Consider the following 13,628-nt stretch of genomic DNA (forward strand, 5'->3'; position numbering starts at 1 on the left):
GTGAACCACATACCAACTGCCCAGGCAGTTAGGGGGCCCTTCACACATGATGGAGCTTCACAGTTAAGGATGAGCACAAGCTTAGGAGGCAGGCATTCCAGGCAAAGGGAACCAGGGCCATGGCTCAGAGATGGAGAGCTGGATGGGAGTGGTTTGATACAGGCTCAGTGGAAGGGTTTCAAGAGCAGAAGGTGACACCAAAGAGAGGAGCCAGAGCCTGTAGGCAGAGCTGAGAGTTGACCATCTGTGATGGGGAGACTAGGGGAGTTTAAAAACCAGCATGACCCAATCAGATCTGTAAAGTCAGAAAGAACATGCTGGAGATGGTGCGGAATGATGCAGCCTGATCCTCCAAAGATGAAGGGCTGGGACGTAAAACAGAGTTAAAATACCTGAGCTCCTTTGGGCTGTCCACAGGCTTTCTGATGAGCTTGCTCTGTGGGAAACTGAGAGCAGGAAGGTAACTCAACTCAGGTCAGATGACTGGAATACAGAAACCTGGCTTTCAGGCCCAGGAGGCACCTTTCTTTGAAAGTATATGCAGTGTGCCCCAAGGAGGTGGATGAGACGGGGACGGCAGCAAGGCAGCGGCCCTCTCTCTTGCTACACCTCTCTCCCTGCCAGCTTTTCAGCGACGTGGCCTACAAGGCCCGGAATCGAGAGGATCTGATCGCGGGGATCGATGAGTTTCTGGACGAGGTCATCGTGCTTCCCCCGGGAGAATGGGACCCGAATATCCGAATTGAGCCACCCAAGAAGGTGCCTTCTGCTGACAAGAGGTGTGTGAGAATGAGCGGTGGCAAGCGGGGAAGTCGTCCAGAGGGAGCTTTCAGTCTGTTCCTTTCTTATTTGGGTTTAAAAAAAGACGTCAACATACACAGGTTTATACTTTTTTTTTCTCCAGTTTTATTTCTCTAAAAAAAAAAAAAAAATCAGAAGCAAATATGCTGAATGTGAGCATCTGTAAAACCTGGGTGACCTGTGAGGAGTATTGCTGGATCCTTTAATGTATTCTTCTCTGTATTTGAAGATATTTGATGATTGTAGCTGAAGAGGTTAAGCCTGATGAGGCCAGTCCTGGGGGTGCTGAGTTCTTCGTAGGATTGGGAGCCCTACCTGCCCCCTGTCCCCCTTCTCCTTCCAGGAAGTCCGTGTTCTCCCCGACTGAATTAGGCCAGATGAACGGCTCTGTGGCGGGAGGCGGCGGCGGGGCTGCTGGAGGCGGCGCTACAGGCGGTGGCGGCGGCGGCGGCGGCGGCGGCGGTGGCGGCGGGGCCGGCGGAGGGAGCGGCGCGGCTGATGGAGAGATGCCAACCGCGCATGAAATCGGGGAAGAGCTGATCTGGACAGGAAGGTGCCCACTCCAGGCCTGCCGGCCACTCCAGCTGTCTCAGATTTCTCTGCTCCTTTTAGGAATCTCCTCCTCTGTCTGCTGCACCCACTTCAGGCCTTGGGGTCTGACCGCTGCACGCTTTTCCTCCCTCGCCTGCAAAGCTCCTCCAGGATCCGACAGGAAAGGGGAAGCGCGCATAAAGTGAAGGAACCCAGACTTTTCTTAGCACACCCTCTGTTAACTGCATTCGTTTTCTAGGGCTGCGGCAACACATATCACAGACTAGGTGGCTTAAACAATAGAAATTGATTCTCTCGATGTTTTAGAGTCTAGAAGTTCCAAATCAAGGTGCCAGCAGGGCCAGGCTCCCTCTGACTCCTTCCTTGCCTGTCCCGAGCTGCTGCCTGCGGCCAGCAGTCATTGCTGCTGCTTGCCGTGCATCCTGCCTGTGTCCTCGCATGCTGTCCTGCCTGTGTTTCTGTCTTCATATCGCATTTTCCTCTTCTTCTGAAGATACCAGTCATATTGGATTAGGGTCCTCCTAACGACTCCGTCTTCGGAGAAGGCAATGGCAACCCACTCTAGTACTCTAGCCTGGAAAATCTCAGGGACAGAGTAGCCTGGTAGGCTGCAGTCCATGGGGTCGCTAAGAGTCGGACACGACTGAGCGACTTCACTTTCACTTTTCACTTTCCTGCATTGGAGAAGGAAATGGCAACCCGCTCCAGTGTTCTTGCCTGGAGAATCCCAGGCACGGCAGAGCCTAGTGGCCTGCCGTCCATGGGGTCGAACAGAGTCGGACACGACTGAAGCGACTTAGCAGCAGCAGCAGCAGCAGCAGCAGCAACTTCCTCTTAACTTGATTTCATGTGCAAAGACTCTGTTTCCACATGAGGTCACATTTACAGGTTAGAATTTTGATACATCTTTTTTGGGGACACAATTCAGTCCATAACAGTACCTTTTGAATTTTTTAACCTTATGTTACCTAGTCAAAAAACTTGTTTTAAAAGAAAACAATAGATTTTCCTGGCTTGTTTGGGTTTCTTTGCCAGCTTTTAGAATAACTTGGTTTGATCTGAATTTAGGAAAGGACAGAATCAGTCCTGCAAAGCTATGACTTTGAGAAGGGAGTCACGTTTTATATGCCTTTGGCTCTCTGCCAGCCAGTGTTTCCCAACTTTACCCATTCCCTACCCTGATCCTTACCCAGGGGACATCTGGCAATTTTCAGAGACATTTTTGGTTTGTCCCAATTGGAGGGGAGATGATACTGTTATCTAGCAGATAGAGACCAAGGATGCTGCTCAGTGTCCTCTGATGCACAGGACTGCCCTCCCCATTAACAAAGGATTATCCAGCCTAAAATGTCAGTAGAACCAAGGTTGAAAAGCCCTGCTGTATGCTAAACCCTGCTCACTGTGTTTGGAGCTTTGGAGAATAGCGGCCCCAATAAACGCTCTCCCTAAACCTTAAATTTCCCACTTGTTTGTTCCACGAAGTAAATAAAATAAAATAAGGTTCAGAATCTGCCCTTGATGAATCTGCTATAAACCAGGATCTCTCCATCTCCTCCTAACACTGGACACACGTTTACCAAGCACAGAAATCCTGCAGATAATCAGGGACACAAGGAAGATAGCCATCATTGGACCCCAAGAGTTTCATTCCCTGTAGAATGTTAAGTCTGCCCCCAAGACATGATCCCATAAGGCCTTCCCTCTCCCACTCGGGCTGTCTGTGACCACCCTTCCCAGTGGAGATGGTGGGTCTAAGGAGATAATTCTTTCCTGGTGTGAAATGTTCTGGTGAAAAGATCCCTTCCTCCATCCATCCCTAGTCAAGTTCCCTTCCTTGCCACAGGCCCTGCAGGCTCCTGGGACTAGCTCTGCCCCCACACTGGTGTTTGTGGTGAGAAAGCAATCCCTGGGCCTGTCTTGAGCAGGTTCTTCGGTGGCCTGTGTCTTGATGTCAAGAGGAAGCTGCCCTGGTTCCCAAGTGACTTCTACGATGGCTTCCACATTCAGTCCATCTCTGCCATCCTGTTCATCTACCTCGGCTGCATTACCAACGCGATCACCTTTGGTGGGCTTCTGGGAGATGCCACTGACAATTATCAGGTGCGTGTGTAAGTTGGAGACGTGAGTGCAAATCTCAGAAAAATCTGTTACCACAAGGTGGTGGTAAGGAGCTACAAGCCATAATCCCGGAACCAAAGTAAGGATTCCATCTACCATTCAGGGGCAGTTCATCACTTTTTGCAATCCTTTACACTTCAAAAAATAGTAATAATAATAATAGCAAGCTGACATAATTGAAAAACCTGAAGCTAAGTCATATTACTAAAGACAAAATTTAAAGATGACAGAAATAGATCAAATGTTTAAGGGGAAATCATCTGCTTTGGTATTTGATATTTTTCCTACTGATGCTTGAATGAATTTAATCATCACAATTAATTGAGTGGCTAATTGTGACCTTCTTCCTGTACTTAAAAAAAAAAAAACCTAACCTTAAATAATTAGCTTGAAGTTTAGATATTTTTAGAAATGTCTATCGTGACAGTAAGACAGGTCTCCCTGGGGAAAACAGTTCAACAGCGACACTAGACTGAGACCCAGACAAGGGCCTTCTCTAATGGGGGCCTTCAGGATAGCACCACTGGAAAGCTCAAGCACCAAGGTGAAGACCCGTTTTCCTAGATAAACTGAAATGAGTGCCTATCTCCAGCCCACACCACGCTCCTGAGCAGCAGGTTAAATATCCAACTGCCTCCTGGGCATGTCCATATCGCTGCCCCTTGGGATTCCCCAACTCACAGGACCAACATTCCATCTATTGTTTTCCCTCCAGACCTGATGCTACCCCAGCCAACGAGCAAGACCATGGTTGACCCAGATATTCACACATCATCCTTGACTCATGAATCCCGGGGTTGCCCAGTAGGTCTCATGACGTGGTCCTGCTTGCCTTTCAAGCCCCATCTCCCATTTATTCCCCTTCTCAGATTTCTGTCCTCGCTCATCTGCATTGTTTTCCATCAATCCTGATCATCTTTCAGTTTTTCAAAGCCAGGCTCCCTTTCAGCTCCAGCCTCTGTACACTCTGTTCTCTTTTCCCAGACCACACTCTTTCTCATCACTCCACTGACACATGCTCCTGGTCTATTCTCGGCCCAATTTTGGGGTCTCAGCTTCAGTCTATCTACCTCTTGGGAGGCTTTCCTGACCACCCTTCACTCCTGCTGTGTGTTCCTGTGACACCCTTATCTTATCCCAGCTTATCACATCCCTTGGCAGTGGTTCTTAATAAGATGATTTTGAGCCCTAGGAGACATTGAGTAACATCTAGAGACAATTTGAGTTATTATAACTGGGAGGTGAGGTGCTACTGTGATGCTAATAAACATCCTACAATGCACAGGGCATCCCCCCACCCCCGGCCCCACAACAGAGAATGATCTAGCCTGAAATGTAAGTAGTGCTGAAGTTGAGAAACTCTTCTGTATGGAAATTGCCTAGTTACTTGTCTATATCTCCCACTAGAATGAAGATGTATTTTCTTGTTTGCCCGTGGGTCCTCAATACCTAGCACAATACCTGATGCATAGTTGGCCCTTAATGGATTTTGAATGAATGAATGATCTGATCTCTAAAATCACCTACTAGATCTTTGAATGAAAAAATGACTGGGTAGATGAATAGACTGTCTCTGGGAGTAAAATGGGCATGGGGTACAAGCACAACCATTGGCAGCCCTGTTTTTGAGGCCCTGCTGCTGCTGCTGCTAAGTCGCTTCAGTCATGTCTGACTCTGTGCGACCCCATAGACGGCATCCCATCTGGCTCCTTTGTCCCTGGGATTCTCCAGGCAAGACTACTGGAGTGGGTTGCCATTTCCTTCTCCATTTGAGGCCCTAGCATGCCAAAAGGAAGTCATATGGGGCCTAGAATTAGGGAGAGTGATGCTGGCAACTGTGGGAGGTTGTGGAGTCAGAGATGGGGAGCAGAATTTGAGGAGGAGAGGACCTGGGACAAAGGACAGGCACTGTGGCCTGAGCCCTTGCCAAGATAGCTGGGTTCCAGCTTGTTGGAGAGGCCTCTTCTCATGCCTGTACTGAGCCTCACAGTCCTTGTGCCCCCAGGGAGTGATGGAGAGTTTCCTGGGCACTGCCATGGCTGGCTCCTTGTTCTGCCTCTTCTCGGGACAGCCTCTCATCATACTCAGCAGCACGGGACCCATCCTCATCTTTGAGAAGCTCCTCTTCGACTTCAGCAAGTAGGTGCCCTTCCTGCCCCACCCCGCCTCCCGCTGCATCTGCTCCTCACTTGCTGCAGTTATGCAGCTGGTGGGGTAGGGGAGGAGCCCCGAGAGGGAGATGGGCTGAGAAGGCACCAAAACTGTTAGGAGGCGCTGCGAGGCGGTCCATCCTGACTCCCCTCCGCTACCTGCCTTAAATCCATTTTAGTGCATATTAGCAAAGCGCATAGGGAGAAATCCAGGCAAGACAAGAAGAGAGCATTCACACCACTAGCAGAGTGAGCAATTATGACTTGAAAGCCAATGAAGTGTATAAAATGTTTCAGGCTGGAGGTTGGAAGGCTATACCCTGACTCAGGCAGCTCAGTGCTCAGTTGCTGCACCTACAGCCTGAGCCCGTTTCTAAGGCCTGCTCCAGCTCGATCATTCTGAAATTCCCTGTTTTCATTCAGTCTGGCTGTTTGTTACCAAATGTTTCAGAACAGAAGTGTGTGAGCACCTTTTTGCCACCCCATGAGATCCTTGCCCCAGAATTCTCCCAGACCAGACAACCCCACCCAGGACCTGCCCATAGTCCCAGTCCTCTTGTAGTTCTTAGAGGGATATCTGTGCCACAGGAGGAGCAGATGAGCCCCCCAGGGTGGGTCTGGGGAGCTGAGCACAGCCCAGGGCCCGGGCTGGAGGTCTTCGCTTCCCTCTGCCTTCCAGAGGCAACGGCCTGGACTACATGGAGTTCCGCCTCTGGATTGGCCTGCACTCGGCCGTCCAGTGCCTTATCCTGGTGGCCACAGATGCCAGCTTTGTCATCAAGTATATCACCCGCTTCACTGAGGAGGGTTTCTCCACCCTCATCAGCTTCATCTTCATCTACGATGCCATCAAGAAGATGATCGGTACCTTCAAGTACTACCCCATCAACATGAACTTTAAGCCTGACTCTATCACCACCTACAAATGCGAGTGCGTCGCCCCTGACACAGGTGACCGGTGCTGACAGAGGTGCCCTGGGCCTCACCCACCACCCACTCCCCGACAACATCCAGACCCCTTCTGTCCCCGTTTCTCTACTCGAATGCAGGAGAGTGAAGCAGCTTGGGAGGGGCAGTTCAGCCAAGGGCTTTCTATCCCAAGGGAGCAAGTACAGGGGTTTAAACCAGTTTTTGGAAGGAATCCAAGGGGACAAGAGCTCTAATGAGGGTCAAAATCCCAGAGCCCAGGGTTATAATCAGGAGGGAGCAGTGGTAGTGATACCCTGGGAGAGGAAGAAGGCATGCTTGGCCTCAGCGTGGGGTGATGTGCAGCGTCAGGAGTGCTGCTCAGGGATTCCTGCGTCAGGCCAGAGGTAGACTTGATGGGACCTCAAGTCCCTCCAAGTTACAAGAGTTCATGACACCGTGAGCTCTCCCTGACACATCTCTGCCAGTGTTTACAGCCGAAAGATGAGCATCCCTGCAGATGGTGACATGTCCAGGGTAGAGGGCCAGTCAGGGTGAGGAGAGCCTGGTAACCATGCCACTGAAGAATGATTGGAGAACCTGGGGTTAACCAGATCTTAGAGTGGTATGGGAGAAGTACCGTCATGTCACACAGGGGCCAGACTCAGCCTGTGTAACTATAAGATGCAGAAGGAAGGCTGAGGAATGAAAGCTCCAGGAAGCCAAATGCTGGCTGAATTCAAGGTATAACTTACAGAGGTGGGAGCCACCCCCCTGAGAGGTATGGGTCCCCTTGGGTAGTAGCAAACAGCTTGGACACTACCTGGATATCCATCTGCCAAAGGTATCTTAGAAAGGACCCCCACTCTGGGTGGGAGGCTAAATCAACCAACATCAGTCCGATAATACTCAGTGCCACTCCTGTGAAGTTCCTTTCTGACCAAAAAAGCATCATCTGTAATGTTAGGACTTTCCATTCGTGGACCACTGGCCTCCTTCACAGTCGTAATCACGCCCCTAGCAACCCTCAGAGGGATGCACCCAGAGTGCCCAGGATGCTATAGAGCAGAGCCTAGAGGGACATCCACGTATTTCCTAGCACCACCAGGCTGGACTCACAGAGCAAACTGAGGTCCAGAGACACCCAAGGTCACACCAGTTTCTTAGCTGTAAAAGACGGGTATCAGTGCCGCTGGTCTCATGGGATGCTTGTGACATTTTCATTTCTATACTCAGATTGGGTTGGAATTGCACATAAGTAGACACTGTGTTGTTCAGCACCTTAATACATATGATTGATTAAAAATAATTGATCATAAGTCAACCAAAATATTTATTGCACAATTACCATGCCCTCGACTTTAGGCTAGGGATTCCCTGGTGGCTCAGACGGTAAAGCGTCTGCCTGTACTGTGGGAGACCTGGGTTCAATCCCTGGGTCAGGAAGATCCCCTGGAGAAGGAAATGGCAACCCACTCCAGTACTCTTGCCTGGAAAATTCCATGGATGGAGGAGCCTGGTAGGCTACAGTCCATGGGATCGCAAAGGGTCGGACACGACTGAGCGACTTCACTTATAAAAGTTTTTTGACCTCAGAGAATGTGGTTTTGGTTGTACACTCTCACCCTCTGTCACTGCACTGAATTTGTAAAGATGTCTAGACCTAATTTTTTCTTTTTTTCCTCTATCATTAATTTTGAGGTATTTCATTAAAATCCAGCAGGAGGTGAAGCTGTCCTTCACCCTGAGCCAGGGCATATCGCTTGCCCAGGAGACTGAGGAGATCCCACCTGCTGGCTCTTGTCATCATACCCTAGAGCAAATCCTGCCTCTGTGGGCCAAAGCCCCACTGGGGCTCTTTCATTTTCTGCTCACACCCTTTGAACTACAGATCCATTGCATTAAACACATGTTTCCACAAACATGGCTTTTAGAACTACACGTGCTTGATTTCTTTCAGAAATGATCCAAATTCTGAGGTCATATGGACATTCTGGGAATCATCTATCCACAGGAGAAATCAAATATAGGGGTTCCCTAGGAACAGGAGACCCACTCCAGTGTTCTTGCCTGGAGAATCCCAGGAACGGGGGAGCCTGGTGGGCTGCCGTCTATGGGGTTGCACAGAGTCGGACACGACTGAAGCGAGTTAGCAGCAGCAGCAGCAGGAACAGGGGATATAAGCATGAAAGGACATATAAGGTAGGATTTGAGAATCATTATCGAATCCACCTAACTCCAAATAGCATCTGGCCTGGCCTGGCCCAGGTCCCTGATGTCACTGCATTCTTTCAGGTCATGCTATTGCCTTGGTTCTCAAAGTTGGTCCCTAGAAGCATCATCAATACTATCTGGGACCTTGTTAGGAATGCAGATTCTCAGGTACCACCCCAGACCTGCTGAATCAGAAACTGGGGGGATAGAGCCAGCTGTATATTAACAAGCCTTCTGGGTGAGTCTCATGCTTAAGTTTGAGAACCACAGCTCTATTAAACCAAATCATTATTAGCAACTAGCCCTAGTGAGATTAGGTTTTCCATTTCCTCCTGAAAAGCAAAGGAACAGGAAACAGGACAAGTTAGTTTTGATTAGGGGAATATGAAAGGGAAGATTCTAGATGTTTAGCAGGCTGGAGTGAGGGAGATAACTAGGACGGTTTCTTTCCCAGTCCATGGGCCACTCATTTTCTAATAGTTCCATGATCCTAGTGGTACTGCAAAACCCAGTTTGACCATAGCACTCTCACTCTTTATCATAAGAGCTTGTTTGGGGGCACTATTTTTAATTTAATCTTGTTTCCATTGTAACTGATTTGTATTCTGTTTATGGATGCTGCATACACTGACTTGGCTGCTTTCAATCCCAAGTGAGTACCACTTTGTAAACACTGGAATTTAAAACTAGTTGACAGTTGGAACTTTTCTGGGATTTTCCATGTTATAGTTCTACCTTCATCTCCAAGTGGCTTTCGAATAAACCTTATATTGTTCTCAATATCAAAGAATGATAAAGCTTAAGCAGAAGACATCAAAGGAAAATCTGGTCTGACAACTCGGGCAATTGAACGGCGCTGCACTCCCCAGCTCAGGTGTTAGCTGGGAGTCCTGTAGCATTTGTGCAGCAGCCCTGAGTCAGCCTTCCTGCCTGCCTTCTCTGCTCCACTGTTGACTGCGCATCATGTTCTTTTGGTCAGTCGTGTGAGGAAAGGCAGCAGCTGTCCTTGATTTCTCTTCAGAATAATTGTAACAAACCTCTGGGTTTGTAGAACTTCTCAGAATATTCTGCTATGGGTCAAGACTGAATTCCTTAGCCACTCCCAGCCCCAAAAGCCCAATTATGGGCCACATTAAAGGGTCCTTGATCACATCCACCCCATGACAGTTTATTGGAGGTTGCAGGATTTTTCAAGAATAGCCTCTTCTTCCCTCTGGGTTTCTAACCAGAGCTAGAAGGAGCCAAATGGGGCTTATGATGGATTTCAGGTCATTGCCAGCCAGCTGGCTGGGGCTCCTTCCTTCCTGCTCAAGTCAGCCACAGAGAAAGAACTGAGTCAGCCTTCATTTGGAAGGCAAGGAGGCTCTGGCCATGCTCCTTCATCTGTGCAGTGCAGGAGCAAGAGAGATGGCAGCAAGCAGCCCTCCAAAGCTGCCTTTTAATAAATGGCCACATCTCATGGCCCCTGAAAGGAACCCTCCTCTGCTCCACTCACTCAGGGACACTGAGGCTGGGGCAGGGGAATGCGGACAAGGGATCCAGAGTGAAGGCTGAGAACAGCACCTCTGGGGTCCTAATTCTCCTTCAGGTCCTGGACCCAGCTTTAATTTTCCTCAGCAAGCATTTAAGGGGAAGATTAGGAAAGATATCAAACAAGTTCTTGCAGGCCCAGCTGACCTAAAAAACCAAAGCAAAACACATATGGAGAGCGCAGGAGAGAAGGGAAGTGTAATTTGAAAGGGAGCAGAGCAGGAAAGGAAGCTTGCTGTCTAGAGCTGGGAGGTTTGTCGGCTCCAGCCAGCCTGTCTGGGATAGATAGTGGCTCCTTCGAGTAGGAATTGTGTGACCTTGGGCAAAGGGCAGGTTACTTAGCCTCTCTGGGCCTCAGTTACCTCATCTTTAAAGTGGGGAGATTTCTTGGGGATTTAGGAACTTAGCAAGATGATGTGTTTAAGCATTTGGCATAACACATGGCAAAGAGTAAGTTCTTTGAAAATGTTTTTTAAAGTCTAAGAGCAGAGACATTGGTCAGGTGAGTGGTAGGATTCCATAAGGCAAATTATTTACCCACTTGTGTTAGAGTTTTGTCTTGGCAGCAGTTTTTAAAGCCAGCCCTTTGAGATCAGACAGGATCTGTCCTAACCTGATGCAGCTAGTCTATCAGAACTGTGGCCTAAGGTCCCTCCTCAGGCAAAGTGAGAAGAGTGAAGCAGGGCAGCTACCCTCACAATGAAAACAGTCTTTGGCCCTAAGGAACTGGAAGGAAATATGAAAGGGCGGGGCCCGGGGTGGGGTGCAAGCTCCCCACCCGGCAGTTGATGACCCTTCCCCATGCCCTTTGCTCATCCGCAGTGAATACAACCCTGTTCAATGCTTCAGCCACGCTGCCACCAAATACCAACACTTCTCTGGTAAGTCCTTTTCTCTTATTTCAGACATTTAAGGGTTTTTGTCTGTTAGAGAACTGTGGATATCACATTGCAAAGGTGTGTGAACATAGGGTGGCCTGATTCATTGGGGACCTTCATTATATCAAACTACCAACACATCTCAATACAAACATACAAAATGGCTAGTGGCAAGCATCTGTGTAGTTCATTATGTGGGTTCCTGAATATTTGCCCATTAATTTTTCAAAATATAAATTTTTAAATAAATTACTCTCCTTTTAGTATGCTTAGAGACATGTATATGGATGTATGTACACGTACATACTTAGGAACATATATATATATATGAATATGTATAGGAATGTATATTATATACACATATGTAATTGTTTTATGTGCCCTGGATTTTAAACCTCTGGGACACCAAAGGTCAGGTGACTGAAGTGACTAACCTTACAGAGGTCTGACACGGGTGGGGTGTGAGCCTCAGTATGTGAAAGGGTGTTCAAAGAGGAAGGAGAGGGGAGGGTACATGTGAGACACTCCAGAAAGGCGGTGTGCACAGGACCCATGGTTGACTGGCTGGGATGGGAGCCAGACCTGCACTTTTATCCTAACACAGCAGTACCTCCTAGAACACAATGAAGAAGCACGTGTCAGCTTCTGACCTTCCCAGGGAGCCTCCTGCTCGTCATTCCTTGAAACAGCCTGTCCCCAGAAGCATAACTCTGTTGCTGGGCACCAATATGGGGCAGGAGAGCTGGGCCCCCCACCCCCTGTGAGCATGGGAGGGCTGTGTGGGCTGCCTGGAAGCTGCAGGTGGGGGGATGCAGCGGACCTGCCAGGAAGGCCCTGACTGTTTCTCTCCTGTCTTGGTCTCCAAGTACAACCCCCTTAACCTCACAGCACTGGACTGGTCCCTGCTGAGCAAAAAGGAGTGTTTGAACTATGGTGGGCGCCTACTTGGGAATTCCTGCCAGTTCATCCCAGACCTGGCACTCATGTCATTCATCCTTTTCTTCGGAACATACTCCATGACCCTGACCCTGAAGAAGTTCAAATTCAGCCGCTATTTCCCCACGAAGGTAAATTCACCCTGCAATTAGAAGGGGGCCTCTAGTCAGACAGTCCACATGGCAGCCTCTGCTGAGTCCCTGAGAGGGTTCTGGTCCATGTGATGGGTCCACATTAGCGCTTGCTCACTGAGGGGTTTTTTGTTAAGAGCACAGACTTTGTAGTCGGAGAGAACTGGGTTCCTTTGTTGTCAATGACAATGTCCCCATGACAACACTTGATATTATCAGACTTTTTGCTTTAGCCTAGTAGTATATTGTGGTTTTCTTCATTTTATTTCCCCAGCAACTAATAAGTTGAAAATCTTTTCATGTGTTTATTGGCCATAAGACCATTGACTTTCTTCTTGTAAGAGGCTGTTTCCATTTCTTGCATATGTTCAACCGGATTGTCTTTTTCTTTCCAATTTGCAGCTCTTTATACAGTCTGGATAGAAACTTTTTTGTGATCATGTATCTTCTGCTCTATGACTGGCCTTGCTACTTTGCTAATGGTATCTCCTTTCTGTTTTTGGCTGCGCTGGGTCTTCATTGCTGCACAGGGGCTTTCTCTAGTTGCAGTGAGCAGGGGCTACTCTGTAGGTGTGGTGCACTGGCTCCTCATTGTGGCGGCTCTTATCGCGGAGCATGGGTTTAGTTGCTCTGGTGGCATGTAGGATCTTCCCGTGTCCCCTGCATTGACAGGCAGACTCCCAACCACTGGACCACCAGGGAAGTTCCTTAATGGTATATTTTGATTAATGGAGACTCTTAGCTTCACATTTTTCCTCAAAGAAAATATTGGATAGGAAATATTCTATGTTATCTTCTAAATGCTTCATTGTTTTTCCTTTCATGTTAAATCCGTAATTTTCCGGGATTGCTTTTGATGTTACGTGTGAGAGAGTGGTTTTATTTTGATAGCCAATTGCTCCAGCACTCTTTTTTTAAAATAGGCTATCCTTTCCCCACTGCTCTGCAGTGCTTCCCTTGAAAGTGTGTCCAGCTCTTTGCGACCCCATGGACTATAGTCTATGGAATTCTCCAGGCCAGAATACTGGAGTGGGCAGCCTTTCCCTTCTCCAGGGGATCTCCCCAATCTAGGGATGGAACCCAGGTCTCCTGCATTACAGAATTCTTTACCAGCTGAACCACAAGGGAAGCAGTGTGTCCCTTGCCATATACCAAATGTTCATATGTGATGGGATCTGTTTCTAAGCTTTTTATTCTGTTTCACTGATTTGTTTTATGTCAATATCAGTCTTGATTTCTAAGACTGATTAATACATATGTATAGCTTACAGACCAAACTTTCCCCCTTTGTCCTTTTTTTCCAATAATGCCTTGGCCTTATGCATTTCCACATAAACTGTAGAATCTTAAATCCAAAATAAAAACTTGTTGGAATTTTGATAGAATTATGTTGGCTCTAAATGTCAACTTGA

General features: G+C 48.2%; 1 protein-coding gene across 1 annotated transcript in view; it reads left to right on the forward strand.

Annotated features, from left to right (window-relative positions):
• SLC4A5 (solute carrier family 4 member 5) overlaps positions 1-13,628 on the forward strand; it is a 99,348-nt gene that overhangs the window by 64,024 nt on the left and 21,696 nt on the right. Inside the window, exons 10-16 of the mRNA XM_052649529.1 lie at positions 625-779; positions 1,145-1,354; positions 3,279-3,453; positions 5,477-5,610; positions 6,301-6,572; positions 11,094-11,152; positions 12,016-12,216. Of these exons, the coding sequence (XP_052505489.1) occupies positions 625-779; positions 1,145-1,354; positions 3,279-3,453; positions 5,477-5,610; positions 6,301-6,572; positions 11,094-11,152; positions 12,016-12,216 (1,206 nt within the window). The remainder of the gene's footprint in view (positions 1-624; positions 780-1,144; positions 1,355-3,278; positions 3,454-5,476; positions 5,611-6,300; positions 6,573-11,093; positions 11,153-12,015; positions 12,217-13,628) is intronic.

Source organism: Budorcas taxicolor, chromosome 11 (genome assembly GCF_023091745.1).
Source record: "Budorcas taxicolor isolate Tak-1 chromosome 11, Takin1.1, whole genome shotgun sequence".
NCBI classification, from domain to species: Eukaryota; Metazoa; Chordata; class Mammalia; order Artiodactyla; family Bovidae; genus Budorcas; species Budorcas taxicolor.